Genomic DNA, 22188 nt, shown 5'->3' with positions numbered 1-22188 from the left:
ATCGTATGCGATTAGTTTTCCCTAGTAACCGCAAACTACTGCTGCCTCCCATTAATAATCCACGGCTGTCGTCGCACGCACGAAAAACCGCTTGACTATCAGTACCGGCAGCGATAACATTCTCAACAGGTTGCAGTAGCAGTAGTAAAAACACGGCTTTCTATTGGCTCCCTGGAATATTTTGCTAGGTGAGCGTGACGCAGCACGGTCAGTGACTCACCCGGTTGCATTGCAGCCTGGGAGGCCGGTGGGAGCGGACGAGCGGTGACGTCCACCTCTAATCTTTTTTAGTTTGAAAAAGTAATATAAAATTTTGAATTAAAAAGAATTGAAGATGCATCTAAGACTAAGAGTGACCTCTTTGCACCCGTGACGCCGACGCCGCTGCAGTGCGCTGCGTCGACGTCGTCGTCCCCCAGCTTCAGCTACCACCACACACCCTACGGGCTGCGCCGGCGTCGTTGTTGCTGTTGTCTAGCGGTGTGGGGGGTTTCCCTTTTTTCCTTTTCCTTCTGTTTCATCCCGGCGTTGTCCCCTGTTTGCGGCCGTCACATCACCCGCGGTTTTGGTTTTGCCGCGCCAGCCCAGCAGCAGCGCGCGCTCCAAGTCGTAGGCGTGGTGGTCTGCGCCACAAGGGCGCGGCGGGGTCAAGGCCATCCGCCCCCGTGCCCGTGCGGCAGCCACCGGGCTGGGCAGCTGGCGCGCCGGTCGGTGCCAGCGGTTGCCGTCTCCCCGGCCGCCCGGCCCGCGCGCTTATATAAAGCCCCGGCAACCTCCGCTCCTGCCCAACCCCAAGAGCCTCCTCTCCGGTCCCTCCACCAGTCTCCTCCTCCTCCTCTGCTTTGCCTGCCAAGGGCGGCTCGGTCCCCGACACAAATCGCATTCCTCGAGCGCCAACCGGTAGGCATAGGCATGGCCGGCGCGCAGTCGTGGAGGCCGTTCCTGTGCTGCGTCGGCGGCAGCGCGGCGGTGGAGGACGACGACTCGGCGCCGCGGCGGCGGCGGCGGATCGGGGGCAAGGACAGCCCGCGCTCGTCGTCGCGCAAGTCCTTCTCGAGCCTCGGCTCGTCGGAGACGCTGTCCCCGGAGGACCTCTCGCTCACGCTCTCCGGCTCCGACCTGCACGCCTTCACGCGCGCCGAGCTCCGCGCCGCCACGGGTGGCTTCTCCCGCGCCAACTACCTCGGCTGCGGCGGCTTCGGCCCCGTCTACCGGGGCGCCGTCGCCGAGGGCCTCCGCCCGGGCCTGCGCGCGCAGGACGTCGCCGTCAAGTACCTCGACCTCGAAGGCGGCACGCAGGGGCACAAGGAGTGGCTGGTGAGCAGAGTTGTTTTCTCTCCCCACCCCTGCGCGGGCAATGCACGGCCTCCATCGGGACGGAACGCTAATTATTTTATCCTCGTTTGGTGAAACTGGGCAGGCCGAGGTGTTCTTCCTCGGGCAGCTGCGGCACAAGAACCTGGTGAAGCTCATCGGCTACTGCTACGAGGCGGAGCACCGGATGCTGGTGTACGAGTTCATGAGCTCCGGGAGCCTGGAGAACCACCTCTTCAAAAGTGAGCACTTTCTCCGCCTCACGCCGCTAAATTTGCACCCCGTCGCGTGCTGATTAATCCGGTCGTTCTTGAGCCCAGCAAGCAAAGAAATTCCCCAATTTGAAAAAAAAAGAGCGCATGCAAGGCACCGATAGTCTTTGTTGTCCCCTGCCTCCAGTCTCTGTTTCCTTTTGTGTGAAGTCATAGGGCTAGGTGAACTGTAATGTGCCTTCCAGAGGAACGCCATTTTTTTTATGAGAAAGGAACACCGATTTCTTCATAAGATTAGATGCTCTTGCTTCATATTTTGGTCAATGCCGGGGAGGAAACGAACTCACATGAAACGTCCTTTTCGCTGCAGGCGTCAACGGCGCCCTCCCGTGGATGACGAGGATGAAGATCGCCGTGGGCGCCGCCAAGGGCCTCGCCTTCCTCCACGACGCCGACCCTCCGGTGATCTACCGCGACTTCAAGGCCTCCAACATCCTGCTCGACTCGGTAAGCGAAGCGCCCTGTTCTTCCATCGTACTAGTTCACTGGTAGTTCTAGACTTTGCACCTTTCAAAAAAAAAAAGTTCTAGACTTTGCAAGCTCATCATCTGGAAACGGTAGTTACCAACAAACGGGACAGGCTGACACACGTCACTCTGGTGACCGTAAAATACTTGTCCAGTAGGTGAAAATGACAAGTCCGGGGCCCAGGTTCCACCACAGCACGAATAAACTTTTAACCTTTCAAGACTTTGCAAGCTCATCATCTGGAAACGGTAGTTACCAACAAACGGAACAGGCTGACACACGTCGCTCTGGTGACCGTAAAATACTTGTCCAGTAGGTGAAAATGACAAGTCCGGGGCCCCGGTTCCACCACAGCACGAATAAACTTTTAACCTTTCAAATCTTTATTATTTTTAACTTTTTGACCATTTGAGTCACCCAAGTGACCGTTCGAGTAGGCTGCAGCAGTATCCAGCAGCCGGCGCCACACGTTTCTGAACTACACCTTGCCAGCACGTACGGTGTGGGCGCAGCATTGACCTGACCGGAGCTCGGAAGGTTCCTGGATACACGCCAAACTTGAGAAAATCTCTAGCTGTTCTATCCTGCCTTCACATCATCCACCTAACCAAAATATCCTAACCATCACTGTCAGCCTATCCCATACAAGTACCCCACGGACTGTCAATGCTAAACAGTGCTATTAATCAGACCACTAATATCTCGGTGCATCGTACGAGTATCACATTGTCCTCCAAAAGGCTAATCTTCTGATGCGATGCGATGTGATTTCAGGACTACAACACGAAGCTGTCCGACTTCGGGCTGGCCAAGGACGGGCCGCAGGGGGACGAGACGCACGTGACGACACGTGTCATGGGGACCCACGGGTACGCGGCGCCCGAATACATCCTCACGGGGCACCTCACCGCCAAGAGCGACGTGTACAGCTTTGGGGTGGTGCTGCTCGAGCTTCTCGCGGGTCGGCAATCAGTGGACCGCGCACGGCGGCCGCGAGAGCAGAACTTGGTGGATTGGGCCAGGCCATACCTCAAGCACCCTGATAGGCTCTACAGGGTCATGGACCCGGCCCTCGAGTGCCAGTACTCGTGCAGGGGCGCTGAGGTGGCCGCCATTGTGGCCTACAAGTGCCTCAGCCAGAACCCCAAGTCCCGACCCACAATGCGGGAGGTGGTCAAGGCCCTCGAGCCCGTGCTGGGAATGGATGACTTCTTCCCCGCCGGCCCATTCGTGTTCACCATCAACGTGGAGGGCGACAAGGTGGTAGGTGTCAAGGTGGAGGTCGAGGAGAAGCCGCACCAGCCATTAGAGCACCGGAGCCACCAGGACAGGCACCGCCAGAAGTACCCCAACTCCTCGATCCACGCCGGCATTGTGCTCCACAGCCGGGAAGGGCTGGTCGGCGGCGACTATACTGACGCGCTTCGTCGGCAGCGGCGGGCGTCGAGCCTTCGCCAGGAGAGGGGGCCGTAGGAGGCAGGAGCGGGAAGTGGCGAGTAGGTTTTTAAAAAAGGGTTCATGTATATACTAGAGATGTGACACAATGTCACATCGGCTTGGTTTAGTTCTGAGATTGTGATTCTAGTTTTTTTTTCTTGATAGCGGTAGTGGATGTTAGGTGTTAGGAAATACAGGTAATGCAAGAATAGTGTGATGAAAAGTCCGGCTCGGACTTTGCAAAGGTTTGTGGCACAAAGAGGTTGTGTAAAAGGAAAGTGTGGTGAACAGTCACCCAATGCTGGTTGGCGCTTCATTTGTTCATTTTGTTTTTTTGGTCCAATATTTGGAAACCTGCCAAGTGTTTATAGGTGAAATGACAGAATGGAACAAGAAAAATAATGTAAAGTGAAACTGGCGCTAGAATAAAAATATGTTGATGACGTCACTTAATACTAATAGCGAGCTGGACTGGGCACACGTTGTGTCAGTAATAAAAATAAATTTGGCCAGCGGTGTATTCATCAACGAGGAGATAGGGAGAAAATAGTGTAGGCAAGAAAATATTTTCTCTGGCAGAACTTAACAGTTGAAGAAAGAAAATATTCTGAAGGTACTTCAACTTTGATCAAACGTCTTGGGCAAAAACAATAGCTTAAGAAACTATGAATAAAACAGGCTTTACGCCAATCGAAATAGTACAGATTTCATAAAATATTATATGTCTCATATTGCAGCAGCTACATAAAGCTCTTTTTTTTAATGAAACAGGAGGGGGAAAGCCCCTACTGATTAAATATATTAAAGTGGAGTTCAAACAAATCAGGAAACATAAAAGCTCATGTTGTCATCCAAAACTAGCAACGATACACAAAACTGTAACCAGAACAATTATTTTTCTAACCAAGCCTGTAATTTATGGATTTGCAAGATTTTTGGCTTAAAGATGTTGTACACAAGCAAATGATCTGGTTAACAGGCTGCCCAGTGCTACTTATATTTTGCTCATTTCAGTGTTTGGTCCACTATTTGGAAAACTAGCTGAACTGATACATCAGATGCTGATAGCGTCAGATAATAGGTAGCATGATTGAACAGGTGTATGCTGCTGATTGGCCCGGGGGTGGATGGAATCTAGTTTGACCTTCAATATTCAAATGTGATTTTTTTCATGAACCGTTAATAACTTTTTAGATCTTTTCGAACCATCATCTTATTTAAAACCAATGCCACAAAATAAAATTATTTTAGTATATTTTTCTTAAAAAAATCAACAATCAGAATCAGAATGTACCGTTTCAACATTTGAAAATATTATTTCAACATTTTGGATATACTGTTCCAATAATTTCATGTAAAATTTTGGACCAGTTTATCCATAATATTTAAATATACTTGAGGAAATGTCGAATCTATAATATTTTCTAAATGCTGAATATATTTGTTCAACCTCAGCTCCGGACTGCATCGTGGATTCGTGGTGGAGTGCCCGTGCTTTGCAGGGCCGCTGCTGCCTGTGCTTTACCGGCCTGTCAGCTGCTATCAATTGGGCCGGGCCCTGATATCAATTTTGCACGGAAGGTTGGAGGAGCCCCCGCTCAACTGGAGTAGTACAGCTCTCTCTCAAAAAAAAAAAAAACTGGAGTAGTACAGTACAATCATGTGATGTCTGCCGAAAGACGCAACCAACTTATATTGATCGATCATAACCAAAAAGCCTGGGGATCAAAGCCATCGTCGTACTTGCGCAGTTTGTAAGAGCGGGCAACACGGTGGCGAGACGATTCACGCAGCTGCCCCTCGCGATCGTGCTTCAGGCGGAACTTGGTGACGCGAAGAGTGTAATCGAAATGGGGATCCATGTAGAGCGTGATGTTGAGCTCCCGTCCCTCGGTGGTGAGGGGCTCGAGGATGAGGAACTCCGCGTCGCCCATGCTGGCAAGCGTAATGAAGCTCTGCCGCAGGGGGCCGTCCTCTGGGTCCGTGTCGAACAGCCCCTCCGCCCTGACAAGCTTCCACTCCGGGCGCGGCCTCTCGCCGGCGCCGACGGGCAGGGGAGGAGGGACGTCGCAGGCGCACACGTGTCCGCGAGAGTGGAGGCCGACCCAGGCGTCCAGCGTGGGGTCGTAGTGGCCCTGGCCCCGGAACGGGAGCAGCCACTCGCTGTGGCGCGCCCACTCCGGGCGGGCGGCTCCCGTGTCCAGGGAGAAGGTGCCGAAGCACCTGTGGTAGGTCCCGAAGGCGGAGACGAAGACGCGGCCGTCGGGGTGCACGGCGTACGAGGCGATCGCGATGGGCGCCGAGGGAGCGGGCGTGGGCGTGCCGTCATTGGTGAGGAAGGGCAGGCGTAGGGGACAGCAGGCCCTGGTCCAGCGCCACCGCCGGGCGTCCGCCTCGAACTTGGCGGCGTAGGAGAAAGGGTCCTCGGGCGGCGACTCGTCCAGGTCCAAGCAGTGCACCCCTCCGGCGTGCAGCGCGTGCAGCCGGCCGCCGGAGCCGGCCGCGACTAAGAGCATGGGCTGCAGCCCGGCCGGGTGCGCGGGGCCGTCGGCCAGCACGGACCCCGTCGCCGTGTCGTACACCGAGGCGCGGGTCGTCCTGTGCCTTGGCTGCCACAGGGCCAGGATCTTGCTGCAGGTGGCGCCGAACAGGACGTCGTGGCATCCCCTGGAGGCCTCCAGGCGAAGCAAGGGAGGAGGCTGCAGAGGCTCAGGCTCAGCAGCCGCCGTCGCCCCGGCGTCGACGTCGACCATGTGGATGATGTAGCCCTTGTCCCAGTCGTCCAGGGCCAGGTATAGCTGCTTCTTCTGACCTCGACGCTTGGCCTCACGGCCGGCCACTTCGCCGGCGGTCTGACGATGCCGTTTGCCCATGGCGCGCGTTTCTCCGTAGTATCGTGTATGCGCTGCTCTGCCGCGTTTGCATACATACACTCTCCTACATATATGTCGGACCGCCTGCCGCCGGCGCCGCGGCAGCCACGAACTGACTCGGTCTCGGAGTACCAAACTTTGCTAACACCGGTCCTAGTCCTAGTCCTACTCGTACCTACTCTGCTAGGTACAGATGCAGATTCGGCAGATTCAAACCGGCAGAGCTCATGCCATCTTTATCTATTATTTTATTATTTGACCAACAAACAGAGTATCTAGTTCGCTCTCAAAATTTAGAAATTCCCACATTAAACAGAGAAAAATAGGAAAATAAAAATTACACACCATTACCATTATGATAAAAATTAGCCTAAAATACCCTTGTATCTAATTAAAAATCACTCACCAATACCATTATGAAAAATTAAATATAAAATATCATTTATCTATATATCAGTTACAAATATATACTATTAATAAAAACTAAAACAAACAACAATTAATCAAAATAAAATAAAAATAATTATTTGCATAATATTATTAAAGCTCAACAAATCAAATTATTATTATAAGTAGATCATAATTGAATTATTTTAATCAACAATAAAATATAATTTACGATAATAAATAGAATGATATATGGTAAAAAAAAAATATAATCTTAAAGTAAGAATACAACATGTAATTTTTTAAATTTTCAATACTAACCGCGGAAATACATGGACTATATGCCTATTTTTTTTTAAAAAAAGGCAGCCGCAATTTGTACGTGATGACTATTATTGGCGCTTCAATTTGATCTGAGGATTTGGCATTTTTTTATACAGGAAAAAAAGCAGCACCCCATATATCAAAGTACGAACGAAACCCAAGGCCATCTAAGAGGCACAGAAAGAAGAAGAAACAAGAGAACATCTAACTCAACTTCAGCACAAGCATCCGGTGGCACAGCACGGATTCCGGCACCCGGAACATCGACACCCTTCTGTACACTTCCTGCACGACCAAACGCACCCGCACGAGCACCCGGGGCATGACGGCTTCGGGACGCTGCAGCACGGCCTCCAGCAGCAGCAGCTCGGCCTCCAGCAGCAGCTGCTGCTTCCGTCTTCCCCCTCGCAGCACGAGGACTGGCACTTGCAGCAGGACGGCGGCCCCTTGCAGCACGACGACTGGCACTTGAAGCACTGCTTGCAGGAGCAGCAGCCACCGAACAGGTTCGAGCACTTGAAGGACTTGAAGCAGCCGGAGCAGGTGCAGGAGCCGCATTCCCCGCAGCTGCAACATCGCGACCCGAAACAGCCGCAGCTTGGCTTGCAGTTGCAGTCGCTGGGGCATGAGCAGCACCCCTTGCAACCGCCGCAGGGGCTGCAGCCGGAGCAGCTCGGCAGGGTACAGGTGCAGCAGTTGCTGCGCTGTAACTTGCAGCAGGAGGGGAGCCTGAAGCAGCTGCAGCTTGTTTTGCAGCACGAGCCGCAATTTGGTTTGCAGCATGGCGGATGGCAACACGAGCCGCAGCTTGGTTTGCAGCTGCAGCTCGGACTACAGGATGGGCAATCGGGTTTGCAGCAGGACACATCGCAACACGAGCAGCTGTTAGGTCCGCAGCACGGCTTGTTGCATGATTTGCAGCTCGGCTTGCAGCAAGACATATCTGGGCATGAACAACAAGAACAATAGAAGCAACACGGTCTTTTGCACTTCGGCAAGCACTGGCAGGAGCAGCAGATCCATGGCACGCATATGCACAATTTTGATCTGCAGCAAAAGATAATTGTGCCAGATATTCAGTAAGGAAAGTCATTAGAGTTGCTACGTATCTACAAGACAGGGTAGTACAAATGCCTTGAGTTGCAATACTGTGAACATGAAAAGAAATTTTCATCTTATAGTTAAATCAGTGGTATTATTATGCCACTGAAAAACATTTTATGATCTAGGAAAAAAGTTACAAATAATTCTAAGCAAATGAATAGTTCAGGGCAAACAAGCACCATGCTATAATGAGTCTTCAGGATTTGTTAGATGTAAAAATTTCAGCAACCAATAATCCCTTAGTGTGCTTTCATAGTGCAATGGATGGAATGTTTATTGAAAATTATGCAGACCCCACTATTAAGTACCACAATTAGATAAACACTTTGCTTCAGCGTACAATCTGATTGTATTGGTCAAACAGAACATGCACTAAAATGTTCAGGTCTGATAACAGAATATGTGTACATCTTTTGTTCTTCTTTAAAGGAAAAAAACATGTTTTTAAAGCAGAGAAGATATTAAGGACTTAGTTCTTCACTACCACCGCGACAAATGCTGTCAGTAGAAAAAAGAGGCGACCATGGTCACCTGTAGATACTTAAAGTGACCATGCATGCTAGTTACTTTGTTGAGCGTTTAAGTTCCATTAATCACATGTTATGCAGGCAAAGTGACCAAAATAGGTTCCATAATAAGATGGTAAATGAGCTCCATTAGCAAGGAAACAAGACCAAGTATGTTAAGCCCTTTCATCAATTTCCTAAATGAAGCCACCAAATTTACAATTTCTGTCTTCTTAATCTATAATATGCAGCGCTCCTGCATGTTCGAGTTTTTTTTTTCCCTGATGCCCCAATCTACTTGTTTGCTCACTGAGATGCAATGATATCATTAACTTGCATTCTCAAAGCTCAAAGGAGAAAAATAATACGGCAGGCCATAAGTTTGCTTGTTCATTTTTCATCTACTGAAGGACCCAAATATATTGCCACTTCAAGTGTTTTTTTCTTGGAGAGGTGAAACCAAAATGAAACATTATCAAGATTGGCATTCACCTGCCTTGTAATCCATGGAAGAAAATATAATAGAATACACACCTGATCCACCAAAAAAGACGGCAGGATCTGTGTCTCCTTTTCTCTCTGAAAAATTAAAGTAATCCAATTTAGAAATAGCAGATGCTTCAAAGTAATTGTAACATAAGGTCCAGAGGCCGTACATTGGTAGTAGGGGGTCTTGTTTAGTGCCAACAAACTCATTTACCCTGACAGGTTTGGAATGAGAGAACATTAGCAGAATGTAAACAGAACTTGCTCCAAGCAGTCAATAAATATGTGCGGTACTGTTCCAAATTTTACATATAAATTATATTGGTGTTCCATAGCTCACAAATCGGGCTATCTCAGTGTTGTAAGAACTGCTGTAACATGCACTACAAGGAAGAAAACAGTAACCAATAATTTAATAGCCTTCTCAACCGCATATATATGTGCACATTCCATGATGTAAGTGCATAATAGGTACTTTTGGGCACAGAAAGATTCATTTTGACTACTTACGCCAAATATAGCAACAAATGAACAAAATACTATTTATTGCAAAAATGGGGGTAGTGGGACCTAAAATAGATCACCGAACTACAGGCTAAAAGTGAAGAATAAGACACGAGAAATATGAAACATATACTAAACATTGTGCTGTCTGTGGTTACTTAGTGAATATTAGTTTGAAGCCAAGCAAGAACAATATAAGAAAATCAGCATTCAGGTACAATTTCAAATTGAGAATAGCATAGCAACAACAGGCTGTGTGCAGCAAATTGATATGTAATAGGATTAATGTATGAACTGAAATACATACCAATAACAACATTTTCACATCAATATTCATGATAAAGAACTGAACATGGTTGACAAAAAACACAACAGAAAGGTGAAATTGCGTTAAAAGTTATCAATTAAATGTCATTCAACATTAGGACTTGAACTTGATCATAGACACAAATACTTTCAACATATTCCAATGGCAAGATTAATATGCAATGCAGCAAGGACGACAGTGCCTACTCTTTACAGCTTCTAGAAACTGGTGGAACTCCTTCAAGCAATTGTAGCTCATCCTGCAAAATCAGGTTGCTGTCAAACAAATGTTGTTCTTCCATCCTATGCTAATCGAGAAAGTGCTAACAAAAAACATCGATGCCATCTGTACAATGGATCAAATCAAGCAAGAGAAATAAAGTGAAAGGTATTCCTAAACGTATGGCACTGCACATAGTTTCCGGAGGAAATTCCTTATTTGATACTAGAAAATTACATGGTTCCTTATTGACATTGGATCTATCTTTTATGCTATATGGCACTACTGTTAACAGATGTGCAAGAAGACTTCTTTGCCCTCTGTCAGTTCGGACCAGCATTTGGGCCTCTAGCAGCAGTACATGAAGTCATGAACCCTTTTGATTTATTCAGAGCAACATTTAACTCCTATTTTGATTAATGCACATTTGAGATAAGGACCAGTGCTTAAATTTTGTACTTGCCTTGACCTGCCCAGGATCTAAAAAATACACAGAAAGCTAAATCTGCAGCAGAGTTTGGATCCGACATCATTTAGTCCAAAAGTCAGTAAGATTGCTAAACTAACCATTATTTTCATTAACTAAGCAATATTATTACTAGATGCTCAAATATTCACCTTGAGTCAAAACACCATCACCCTAAATAAATCTTCGACAGGGGATGTCGGGTCCTCCACAGAGGCGCCCGTGGAGGTCTCCTGGGGTGTTCTGCAGTTTTATTTGGATAGGGGGCATTTTGGTCCTAGTTTAAAAAATCTGACAAGGCTAAAGCAAAAACTAACAGTAACTGCTGGTAAAAATGACGGTAGTGCTGTATAGTGCATAGTAGATAGAAGAAAGACCCAAGAAGATAAGCCATGTAATTTTCTGGTGTCGAACAAGGAATTTTCTAACATTAGATACGTGAGACTGACAGTGTAGGACTTTTTTAAAAACAGATGAGAACGTTTAAATCTTATAAAAATATCTTTAAAAAAATCAATCATGATGTTGTAGAACACACTAAAAGTCTAAAACCAATAAAATAGTGAGCCAGTATCACTTTACTACGATAACAAAAAGTAAACTCAAGACATCCGACTGACTGATTTAAAGGTTGATTCTAGTCTCAAATATGGTGCATAACTAATTGACTAATAACGAGAGTCCTGCTTTACTGAGCTGGGAAAGCAACTGAACTTGCAAGAGGAGATAAAAAGACGACCAAAGCGCACTTGGTCACCAAAGAAGTTACAGTAGTAGTAGTACTATGAGTAGTACTACACTTTAGCCATCTGAACAGCGTCGCAAATCTGCTCCTTGAAAGCGGAGCACGGCGTCAAAAAGCCCTTCATTTCCCTTCAAAAAACTCTAGTCCAGCTCATGAAAAGCCCCATACTGTGGCAGCCCAGCCCATAAGCACCAGTACAGTACATACAGTACGGCAACTCTGCAGGAACCCTCATGATGGTGCCTGAGCCTGACGAGCCATGCCGTGTGCGTGTCCGCGAAGCAAGAACGGGAAGCGAGGCGAGGCGAGGCGAGGCGAGGGGGGGGGGGGGGGGGGGGGACACGCCCACACGCTGCACCACGCGCAGCACTGACACGGCTAGCGCCAGAGCCAGCGCCACTGGCCACCACTGCCCATACCTGCCTCCCCCTCTTCTCTCCCAAGAATCGAACCGCACGGCCCAGGAGGTACAGCCGCGGGCACGCCCAAAGAGGGCAAGCCTGTCGCGCCTCGGGTTAACTGCGCTGCCGCCGCGCCGCGCGATCCGCCGCCCTCCTCTCATTCTCCCTCCGCATTAGGCTCCCATCCCCAAACGAAGGAGAAATAAATGGCGTGCTCCAACGATCAGATTTCGCACCAACAACCAGCCCATCAACTACTCTGCGTTTCCCCCGCGCTCGTACTAGTACTTGCTCGTTCTACGCGCTGGCACCCGCTTAGAAAAGAAAAAAAAAAGAGAGGAGATCGCGGGACGAATCGGATCCTGCCGCAGGCGATTTTTCAAATTTTTTAATGGGGTCCAGGTCAAATGGGAGACGGAAGGGAGTGGCGCGCGGCCCCCGAGTGGGGTTTGTGGGGGCGGAGGAGAGGGAACACGGCCGCGGCAGGGGACGCTCACCTTGAGGAAGTCGACCTCGCGGTTGAGGATCTGGAGCTCCAGCTGCAGCCGGCGGCGGCCGCACAGGTCCGGGTACCTCGGCGGCGACTTGGGCCGCGGCGGCTCCAGCACCACCGCCACCTCCTCCCCCATCGGCCTCACCTCACATGTGCCGGCGGCTAGCAGAGTAGCAGTACACCTCCCTCCCACACCGCCGGCTTAATAACGAGCCCCGGCGCTCGGCACTAGCGAAGCGTAACGGTGAAGAGGAAGCGGCGGCGGTGTGAATCGCGGCGAGGTGGAAACCGGGGCGCGGTGGTGGGCGGGCGTGGACGCGCGAGGCGGAGAGCCCGGCTCACGAGCGCGCGCGCGTGCGACGGGTGCAGGGGGAGGTGGGAGGAGGGCTGGATGAGGAAGCGAGGAGCAGGACCCCATATAGCGAGGGGGAGAGAGAGAGGATGGCTGCGCGGGCAATAATGGCAGAGGGGGAGGTGGGGTTGAGAGAGAGAAACGGGAGAGCAGGGGGGAGTGCGTGGGGTTTAATGATAGAGGAAGGACGCTGTTGGGGTTTAATGGGTGGGGTCTTGTTCGACTGCGAGGTGGGCCCCGGGCCCGCGGGGCCGCGGGGTTTAAGCAGCTGGGCGATGATGATGGGTACGGGATTACGGACGGCGTTCCCGTTGCCGTTGGGTTGGGCGCGGGTGGGCTTTGCCGTTGCCGCTGGGCCGGCCCGCCGCTGCTCGCGGGAGCATTTCCCATTCTCTTCTCGGGCGGCGGGGGGATGATGGGTCCGGTGGCCGGCGACCTGGCGTGGCCGCGTGGGGTTGCGGAGGCCGGGCTCCGGTGCCGGTCATGAGCTCCACAGTGCAAGGGCATGATGCAAGCGTCGGTGAAATCATGCCGGGCGCCGACTGCAGCGGGGATCTGTTCCTCAACCACACCTTTTTCGGAGGGAGGGTTCCTGAACTTAAACATGGATCACTCACTGGGATCATCATCCAACAGAAAAAAAAAGGTTCCGACCCCACCTGGTGCAACAGCACAGCGTATGAGATCGACGGCACGGCACGCCCGGGCTCGGGGATCCCGAGTGGTAGCTTACGAGAATACTTGACTGCACGGAACGACCGAGCTTCGATAAAGACGGGACCGCGCCGGCGGCGACGACGCCCCCATTCCCGGCCAACCCAATCACACCGGCTCACCAATAAGCAGTGCCGCGAAGAACTCCCTTCACCAACCACCATGACACGTCCACGTCGGTCCCCTGGGACCCCACAGGCAAGTCCCGGCCCCCGGCACGATGGGTGCGCCTGTGCCCCACCGTCAGAGAGGTACTCCACCCAAGAAAAGAAGAGAAGAGAAGAGAAGAGGAGCAGCACGGGGCCTCGCGTGCACCCCAAGTGTCAGCGGCGCCCGTACCGCGGGCCGTACGGCGTGTCTCGTCCCTCCGGCCCACACGCAGTCGGGCGCGGGCCCCGCACTCGGGCCCTTGCTGCCGCTGCGGCGTCTGGCGTGCCCCGGAGGCCGGAGCGCGCAGCCACAGCACTCGGACTCGGAGTCTCGCTGACGCTGGCCTGCCCCCCGCTCGATTTGAAAAGGCAACCGGCGAAGGACGCCCGCGGCGTTTCAATGCGCGCTCGGGCGGCGCGCCTCATCCCCCGTCGCAGGCCTGCGGCGACGCGCGCGACACTGTTCTGCTCTGTGGAGCAGCGGCGCCGCCGGCGCAGCAGCAGCAGCGGTTGCACGCCGCCGGAGCAGCTGCCCGCCTGCACTGCACCCCGTTTCAATGCTCGTCACGCGGCGCGGTGCGCCCCCTGCCGCCGGCGTGCGCCCGCCGCCGCGTCGTCGCGCTCGCCGGACGGCCGAGGCGTGGCGGTTCCTTCCCGCGGCGAGCTCGGGGCTTTCTGCTGGTACGTAGCGGTGCGGAGAACCGGAGGCCGGCCGACGGCTGTTTTACGTCGCGTTGCTGCAAGTAAATGGGATACGAGATTTACGATAGCTGTTCCAGCAAAATTAGATTTGTAGAGAGGACACCAACGGCTCGCCCGGCGTACAAACGGCATTACAGCCAACCGCGCCGCCGTGCCCGCGGACCGTGGTGGTTTTTTTTAGCACCCAGAGCACTGAGGGATCAAATGAGCTACCGAGAAATTTAGAACGCGCCTGGGGGCTCACACACACGCACACACACACCTGCACACACGAGCCCTCCAACCTCGCTTGGGATTAATCCCCGGTGCGACACCCAGGATCGTCCCCGACGGGTTCGAACCTGCGCGGGTGGCCTGGCCACTGCCAGTGCTCACCAACCGAGCTAACGCTCGTTCGCGACCGTGGTGGTCCTGCCGCGCCACGCCGTAACGTCATCCCGGTTGGCCCCGCCCGGCAGCGAGCCTAGCTCCTGGCGCCGTGTGGGCTGCCGCCGACGCGGACGGGAGCGTGCGGGCGTGGGGCCGCCGGACCCGCTCCGCTCGCACGCCTATCCACGGCCGGAAACGGGTCGCTGACGTGCGCCACGCAGGCCGGCAGCAGCTGCTGCGGCGCCTGCGCCGCAAGCAGGCAGGACCAGAGGGCGCAGAGGCGAGGCGGACCGCGGACGCGGCAGCGCTTTGTCCCCCCCCTCGCAGGCGCGGCGGATTCCGATGGGCCTGCTTCCTGTGGGCTGCAATCCTAGTACTACTACTCGTGTAGTCCTCCTGGATGTTTTAGTTTCTTTTTTCTCCTTTTCTCATTCTTTTAAAAGAAAAGGAAGAGGTATTAGTTCATGGAGAGTGGAGAACTTGAAAAACAAACCCTGCTATTCAAATTCTCATCACAGTCATGAACCAGAGATACCACAGAATAGTTTCCTCTTTGCTGCTCATTCCTTCATGGCAGGAGGTTATTTGGTTTTAGGGACTAAACTTTAGACTATATCACATCAAAGAAAATCTTAATATTTATTAGTATTAAATAAAGTCTGATTACAAAACTAACTACAGAATTCTAGAGCTAAACTGCAAGACGAATTTAATGAAGTATATTAATTCATAATTAGTGGATGATTACAATAGTATTACTGTAGCAAATCATATATTAATTAGATTCATCTTGTAAATTAGTACTCATCTGTCAAAAAAAATTATAAATAAATTTTATTTAATACTTGTTAGTACGGTAGTATGGCACTCACATCGAGCGCGCGAGGGCTTACCGTTAGCGGCGACCCCGCCGCGCAGGTGCAGCGGCGCAGGCCTCGGCAGCTTTCGCCAAAGCTCCTCCATCAGGGTCCCCGGCGCCACTGCTTCCGGCTGCGCCTCCCCAGATCTGTCTGTCTGTCTCGTCACGAGGCGCGCTTGATCCCGCTGGACCGCATCCCCCCCCCCCCCCCCCCCCCCCCGACGCGGATACGAGGTTTGGCCGGCCGTGCGATGGGACACGCTATTAAGCCCTCTCCTGCTGCTGCTGCTGCTGCTGCACGCCCCCCTCCCTGCCGGGCCGGCTGCCCGCTGCTGCGAGCTCGCCTTTGCTCCGCGCCGCGCGGCAGCGGCGGCAAGGCCGGCAGGCGGCAGCGGCATCGCCATCGCCATCCGGCTGGGCCACAGGGCGCCTGCTACCCGCGCGCCGCGGCACGTGAATCCCCCTGCCGCCGCACGCACGCAGCGCGCTGCGATCTGCAGCTGCTGGCCAGCGGGCACGGAATGGCAGGCTCGCCAATGCTGCCCGGCCGGCCGGCGGATCGAAGCGCGCACCCCTCGCCGGATCCGTTTCAGGCGACGGTGCCCCCAGGACAGGAGTAGTTTGAGTTCAAAAAAAAAAAGGACAGGAGTAGTTTGAGTTCGAGTTGCGCGTGCACGGTGCTGTGCGCTACAGTAGCATCATCACGCATCTGCGTGGCAGCGTCGCCGTTGCGTTGGGTTTGGTTTGGTCGGCGGCCCTCTGGCCAGTCCCCGGCGGCCTGGGCTGGTGCTTTCAGGATATTTAGAGATTGGGCCTAGTGAACCACGGACTGGGCCCAGTGAACGAAAATCCACACGGTCTTCGGACGGGTTCTGCGAGTTGGGCTGAACGACATGCTGTTGTGCTTCCAAATGCGGAAATCCTATACATCTTTCGAAATATTTTTTCTTCCCCACCTTTCAGTGTTTGAAATTCGTGTAAATTATTTCATCCGTTGGATCTTCACAATCCTAACCTTCTTTCTCCTCCTGCTCCCTTCCCGCACGTCCACCTGCCTGCCATGCGCTGCCTGCTGCTGCTCGCCGCCGCTTGCTGCTGCGCTGCTACTGCCGCACGCCGCCGCTTGCTGCTGCGCTGCTGCTGGCCATCGCCGCCGCTTGCTGCTGCTGCTTGCTGTGACTGCTGCGCGCTGCTGCTGCCGCACGTCGCCGCCAACGCCGCCCGAGCTGGAGAAGATGAAAGAAGATGTTGAGTTCAATATTTTCGAACCACTGGTTCAACATTTTTCAATTGTTGAATCAATATTTTCAAAATATTGGTTCACTATTTTTTAAATATTAATTCAACATTTTTTAATTAAATAGATTTTATTGGACTTTATAAGTAACTTATTAACTATCGTATATGAGCCCCCTTCCAAATGAGCACTAGGACGTGCGTGTCAAGGGTAAAGCTAGCCCCGCTGCTACTTCCTCTGGCTGAGACCTTGCGCATCGATTCCACCCGCTTGTCCATCCCCATCTGGCCATCTGAGCGAGAACCCGGCGGAGGCAGAGGGACGAGATCGAGAAGCGGAGCTGCCGGGAATGAGGACTTTTCGATCCGTGGCCGGTGTTCTTCCGCCGGGAGTGGAGCCGAAACTGGCCCTTCCTCAGTGGCTTCGCCGTCACGGGGTACCTCTTCGCCAAGATGACCGCGAACTTGACCGAGGATCTGAGGAACTCCAAGATTCAACTTCTGATTTTGACGCCTTAAAGTTTGATCCAGTTTCGTGGCTTATATCTGGAACTTTCTATGAGTAGGCAAATGAGAACGTTTGATGGGTGGTTTTATTAGACTATTAGTTTCGCTTTGTTTGGAAATTGTATCCGATGATTTTGGAGTCAAATGAACAGTTTGGTTTGAGTAGTGGGGCGATGATAACTCACTTTTAGTTAGGAGGAATGCAAAATTTGGCTGACAAATTGGCGGTTGCTTCGTGATCAAACTAAAGTTAGAGCAGTATTAAAATTTAGGATAATGGGCGTAGAGCAAAAATGTCAAAATAAGACTCCATCCCTAAAAAAAACATAGTGGGCTGTTTGGTTTGAGTCATCCCATGAATTTTGTTATTAAACCCATTTTCATTGCTAAGCTTAATCTTGTTTTTGTGAGGGGTGAGAAATAGATAGGTCATCTCATTCTATTCCTGGTACCAAACAAAAACATGCACGAGGATTGAAAAGATGACGGGCCACCCATCGTCAAAACAAACACCTCCAGGATCTCCAAACCCGCTCACACTGCGGATTTATAGTTGAGATGAAACACAACGTTTACCAGCTCTGCTTATAAAATCAGTAAAAACTAGAAATGCCAGCGGCGTTGCCGCGTATGGCCAGTGTGTGGGCTGCTTGCACTGCAGATGGCCCCCTGATTTTTCGTATGCTTTGGTGAGTTGAGGTAGCTATGGGTCGGATGGGTACTGCGGCTTCCTATCCGTTAATTTTGAGATCTCTCGCATGTGTTAGTAATTTATTTTTTTAGTGAACTCTAAGATTATAATTATTATTTACGACTTTGATGCTACGTAAACTAATATATAGAGTAATAGTTATTTTATGCAGGTAGTTCTATAATTTTTTGTAGGCAACATAGGTTAGGCAAATCTGTCGCTTCGTTGTTTTCACGTAGGTGGTTTGCAGCCTGATTTTGCATTTGGTATATATTTGAATTTCATATTGTCATGGTATATATTTGCATTTTAAATTTGATGTACAATTATGTTCTAGTATTTTATTTTTTGATCAAATTTCATTTTGGACAACTTTTGATTTTAGTGTGTTTTGGTGTTCAAATTGAACATATAATGTTGATTTTATGAAACACGTTGTGATTTGATTTAGTTAAAAATCTGAGCATTTTTGTAAAGCAACTATTGAGTGAGGATCAGGACTATGGGTTAATTTATAAAAATGTAATGGATTTAATTAACCAGATGCACATAAATAAAATGTTTACCAAAAAGTTAATATAAATTTTTATAGTTGTACCCTGTGCTTCAAGTCAACGGCCAAATATTTAGATACGGAGGTAGTACATGTTAAGCTAGGTAGTAGGACAGCCGTATGCACCATTTGCAAAAAATAAATTATTTTTTTCTAAGTGGAGATGCTATTGCCTTGCTTGGTACTCCGGGCGGAGCATAGTCACCGGCAGGCAGAGGAGTAAACGTTGAGCACTTAAGCCAAAAGCATGGTCACAGGTGTCGGCTCCATCTCTCGGCCTCTTCCCTCCACTCTTCTCTCAAAAGAAACACACGTCTCTTGGATCTCACCATCTCAGTGATCCGTGGCCTCTAATCCGAGTGTTTCTATTGGCTGTACACACCCCTTCACCTACTTACTGAGTACTCTCTCGTGAATCTTTTACTCTTTCTCCCTCTCTCCTCACTTATGTTCTCCATCTCAATGGCGTCTCTCATCCAAGCGTTCCTTTCCGGTTTTCCCCTACGTCCACAACAGGTCGGATCAGCAGCGGCAAGCGGTTCTGACCCCAATGTAGCAGTGCCCCGGGAGCCGCGCCGAGCTCTGCATCCAGGGTGTCTCGAGCTGGGCAGCCTCTCTCCGCAGCGCGGTCGGCGCGCGGTCGGCGCTGCGCAGGCGTTGCATGGGCGCGGTCGCAGCGGCGAGCTGCAGGCCTGCATCATCGAGCTCCACCCTTCCGCGCGCGGCGGCGTTGATCTGCGGCCTGCGCGCGGCCGCTGCACTTTTCTCTGCGGGCGCGAGGAGGCTCAGGCCGGTGCTGCGAGGAGCCGGCCGGGGGTGCCCTCGGCCAGCGGCCGCGAGGAGCGGCCACGGGAAAGAGGGACTCAGCCAGCCGCTGGCCATTGGTTGCCGAATCGACGGCCTCGATTTTTTCCGATGACGTGGTGCCCTCTTTTGTTGCGCAAATCGTAGTAAGAGATGCTCATCAATAAAATACAATAGTATACTGAACCTGTGATAATTAGGAGTATTTTTCTGTGTTGTGTATATAGATGTAAGGGTATAACTGAGTTACAGCATTATTCCACACTATAGTGACAAGCCACACACGACGCAAGCTTGGAGAGAAACATTACAGAGTGACTCTAACAACAGCAGGAGCAGCGAGTGGACTCTGCACAGCAACGCAAAATTAACGGCACCTATAACCGAACAAACCACGCGGCGCACATCGATCAAGCCTCGGCGGCGTAGAGATGTGCCGGCAGCTTGGGCTCGACGACGGCCTCGAGAGGGAACTTGCGCGGCGTGGACAGGCCGAAGATCTCCTCCATGCTCAGCTCCTCCTTGGTCACGCCGTCGGGGAGGCTCCACGCGAAGCCGTGCAGCAGGTTGGCGAGGCTCACCTGGATCACCTTCAGGCCGAGGCTGTAGCCGGGGCACATCCGCCGGCCCGACCCGAACGGCAGCAGCTCGTAGTCTTGCCCCTTCACGTCGAGCTTGCTGCCCAGAAACCTCTCCGGCATGAACTCCTCCGGCGAGTCCCACAGCGCGGGGTCGCGGCCGATGGACCAGACGCTGACGAGCACGCGCGTGCCGGCGGGGATGTCGTAGCCGGCGAAGGTGGCATCCTCGCGCGCAAGGCGGGGCACCAGCAGCGGCGCCACCGGGTGCAGCCGCATGGTCTCCTTGACGATGGCGTCCACGTATGGGAGCTGGGGAATGTCCTTCTCCGTGACCCAGCGGCCGCGGCCGATGACGCGGTCCAGCTCCTCCGGGGCCTTGGCGATGACTTCGGGCTTCTTCAGGAGCTCCGAGATGGCCCACTCGACGGTGACTGCCGAGCTCTCTGTTCCGCCGGCGATGAGATCCTGCGCGTGCCACATGCCCACACGTGATGGTGGTTTAAGTCAGATCGCTGCCGCAGTTTATGAGTTACCCTAAGAGATTGTGATAATCTGACGACATTCTGACCACGTGTAGAGACTACTAGTACTTTGTGTTCCTACTTCCTATTAGGACTACTAATTTTCGTCAATGGCAACTAATTAAGATCAGGTGGACGACATAGTAGCTCTGCTAACGACATTATTCGGTTGACTAATGATCCCTTCTTAAAGTTGTTTGACAAGGTCATTACTACTTTATTGGAGAAATGCAATAATACAATGTCCAGATCTTCTGATGAAGAGATAATGTTTGCAGATGAATGCCAGTAAAACAGAAAAAGGAGAGAATCAGAATCCTACGGAAGAAGATTAGGATGGGAATCAGATCACAACTCACCTGAGTGAAAGCCTTGACGCTTTCCCTGTTCAGCTCAACCTCCAGGGTAGGGTCGTCGGCGATCTGAAGCAGCACGTCGACCATGTCCTTGGCGACGAAGCTCTTCCCCTCGCGCAGCCGCCGCTGGTTGTGCTCCTCCACGACGTGCTCCATGAACCGGTCGAACATCTTGCTGAGCTTCTTCATCCTCCTGATGTACCCCTGCAGGTCCATCCAGTCGAGCCACGGGATGGAGTCGCCGATGTTGAGCACGCCGTTGAGCAGGAACAGCTCGTCGAGCATCCACTTGAACTCCTCCGGCGTGGTCACGGAGGATCCGCCGGCCACCGCCACCTCCTTGTCCAGGTACTTCTTGCCGAGCACCATGCGCGTGATCACGTTCAGGCTCACCGTGGACAGGTAGTCCTTGAGCATGACGGCGCGGCCGGAGCCAGACGCGGCGTGCAGGTCGCGCAGCAGCGCGCGCACCTCGGCGGCGCGGATGTACTCGTACGACTCGAGACGCTTGGCGCTGAAGAGCTCGGTGAGGCACATCTTGCGCGCCTGCCGCCAGTAGGCGCCGTAGGGGGACCAGGTGATGTCCCGGTAGTTGTAGGTGGTGTACTTGCCGGCGGCGGTCTTGGGCCGGTCCGTGAACACCACGTCGTGGGTCTTGAGGAAGAACTTGGCCATGTCCACCGACGAGCCGACGACCACGGGGAAGGACCCGAACCGGAGCTGCATCAGCTGGCCGTACTTCCTGGAGAGCTCGTGGATGGAGCGGTGCGGGAGCGCGCCCATCAGGTCGAGGTTGCCGATGATCGGCCACGGCTTGGGCCCCGGCGGGAGGTTGTACGCGCGGCGGCTGCGCCGGCCGAGGACGGCCTTGAGAAGCATCACGGTGGCCAGCACCACGCCGAGGAAAGGCGCCCATGGTGGAAGTGGAAGCTCCATCGGGACACCGACGCCGGCTGGAGGTGACTGAAATGGAATGGAAGGATTGAAGTGGGTGGTCGAGTGATGAGTTGAGCTGGTGAGGTGGTGCCGGAGCGCTCGGGCTTCTTATAAGCTGGGGGATGGGGTGGAGCGTTTGCGGAAACTGCAGTATCACTTGGTGGGAAAGGACGGGGAAATCAGAGACGACTTGAGCCAAAGAAAACTTGACGAGGGAACGGCGCCGACGCTGGTCTCCCGGGACACGCGCGGGGACGGGCGCGCGAGGCCGCGGGCTGCGCGAGTCTGCGGGTGGAGGGGAAGGGTTATGAGAGGTGGAGTTGCCGGCGACCGCCTGAGGCTCACTGGCAACAAGCCAGCGGCAGCAGTAGTGGCCGGATCAATGGCAATCCTAGGCTGTGATACCATGTTAAAAAATAAGCAACTCAGTGTATTATCATGTCCAATGGGCAGAATAGGTCGCTGCCTCCTGCCGTCGGATCCGGCCCGCCCGCTGCCGGATCCATGCCCGCTTCGGCCTCGCCCGCCCCGCGTGCCACCGACCGCTCGGAA

The 22188-nt window shown here is 52.5% G+C and overlaps 3 protein-coding genes across 4 annotated transcripts; 1 reads left to right on the top strand and 2 right to left on the bottom strand.

Moving 5' to 3' along the window:
* The first annotated feature begins 780 nt into the window (after nucleotides 1-780).
* Nucleotides 781-3815, top strand: LOC120680105 (serine/threonine-protein kinase RIPK-like). Of its 2 annotated transcripts, XR_005677472.1 has the most exons (5): nucleotides 781-1317; nucleotides 1421-1556; nucleotides 1897-2033; nucleotides 2829-3596; nucleotides 3640-3815. XR_005677472.1 is itself a non-coding variant. In XM_039961737.1 (4 exons), exons 1-4 carry the CDS (start codon nucleotides 913-915, stop codon nucleotides 3525-3527), a joined length of 1377 nt encoding a protein of 458 aa, XP_039817671.1. In that variant the 5' UTR covers nucleotides 781-912; the 3' UTR covers nucleotides 3528-3815. The 2 variants fall into 2 exon arrangements, 1 of the variants encoding a protein (XP_039817671.1); XM_039961737.1 differs by having other exon boundaries at nucleotides 2829-3815.
* Nucleotides 3816-7134: 3319 nt separating this feature from the next.
* On the bottom strand, nucleotides 7135-12756 carry LOC120680092 (keratin-associated protein 5-1-like). The gene is made up of 5 exons (XM_039961729.1): nucleotides 12311-12756; nucleotides 10189-10241; nucleotides 9342-9386; nucleotides 9220-9264; nucleotides 7135-8122 (listed from the first exon to the last, which is right to left on the bottom strand). The coding sequence occupies exons 1-5, from the start codon at nucleotides 12440-12442 to the stop codon at nucleotides 7291-7293; spliced, it is 1107 nt and encodes a 368-aa protein (XP_039817663.1). The 5' UTR covers nucleotides 12443-12756; the 3' UTR covers nucleotides 7135-7290.
* Nucleotides 12757-19424: 6668 nt separating this feature from the next.
* LOC120680080 (trimethyltridecatetraene synthase-like) lies at nucleotides 19425-21875 on the bottom strand. Its single transcript, XM_039961725.1, has 2 exons — nucleotides 20704-21875; nucleotides 19425-20288 (listed from the first exon to the last, which is right to left on the bottom strand). Exons 1-2 carry the CDS (start codon nucleotides 21634-21636, stop codon nucleotides 19653-19655), a joined length of 1569 nt encoding a protein of 522 aa, XP_039817659.1. The 5' UTR covers nucleotides 21637-21875; the 3' UTR covers nucleotides 19425-19652.
* Between the last annotated feature and the right edge of the window lie 313 nt (nucleotides 21876-22188).

Source organism: Panicum virgatum, chromosome 2K, assembly GCF_016808335.1.
Source record: "Panicum virgatum strain AP13 chromosome 2K, P.virgatum_v5, whole genome shotgun sequence".
NCBI classification, from domain to species: Eukaryota; Viridiplantae; Streptophyta; class Magnoliopsida; order Poales; family Poaceae; genus Panicum; species Panicum virgatum.
Note: the sequence above shows the minus strand (reverse complement) of the source record. Positions and strands in the feature narration are given on the sequence as shown.

Coding starts and splice junctions, on each gene's coding strand:
- LOC120680105 (XM_039961737.1), top strand. CDS start 913: ATGGCCGGCGCGCAGTCGTGGAGGCCGTTCCTGTGCTGCGTCGGCGGC. Junction 1,318..1,420: donor AGGGGCACAAGGAGTGGCTG/GTGAGCAGAGTT, acceptor GAAACTGGGCAG/GCCGAGGTGTTCTTCCTCGG. Junction 2,034..2,828: donor CCAACATCCTGCTCGACTCG/GTAAGCGAAGCG, acceptor ATGTGATTTCAG/GACTACAACACGAAGCTGTC.
- LOC120680092 (XM_039961729.1), bottom strand. CDS start 12,442: ATGGGGGAGGAGGTGGCGGTGGTGCTGGAGCCGCCGCGGCCCAAGTCG. Junction 9,387..10,188: donor GTTTCTAGAAGCTGTAAAGA/GTAGGCACTGTC, acceptor CAAACCTGTCAG/GGTAAATGAGTTTGTTGGCA. Junction 8,123..9,219: donor CGTCTTTTTTGGTGGATCAG/GTGTGTATTCTA, acceptor CTTTTGCTGCAG/ATCAAAATTGTGCATATGCG.
- LOC120680080 (XM_039961725.1), bottom strand. CDS start 21,636: ATGGAGCTTCCACTTCCACCATGGGCGCCTTTCCTCGGCGTGGTGCTG. Junction 20,289..20,703: donor GCGTCAAGGCTTTCACTCAG/GTGAGTTGTGAT, acceptor TGGCACGCGCAG/GATCTCATCGCCGGCGGAAC.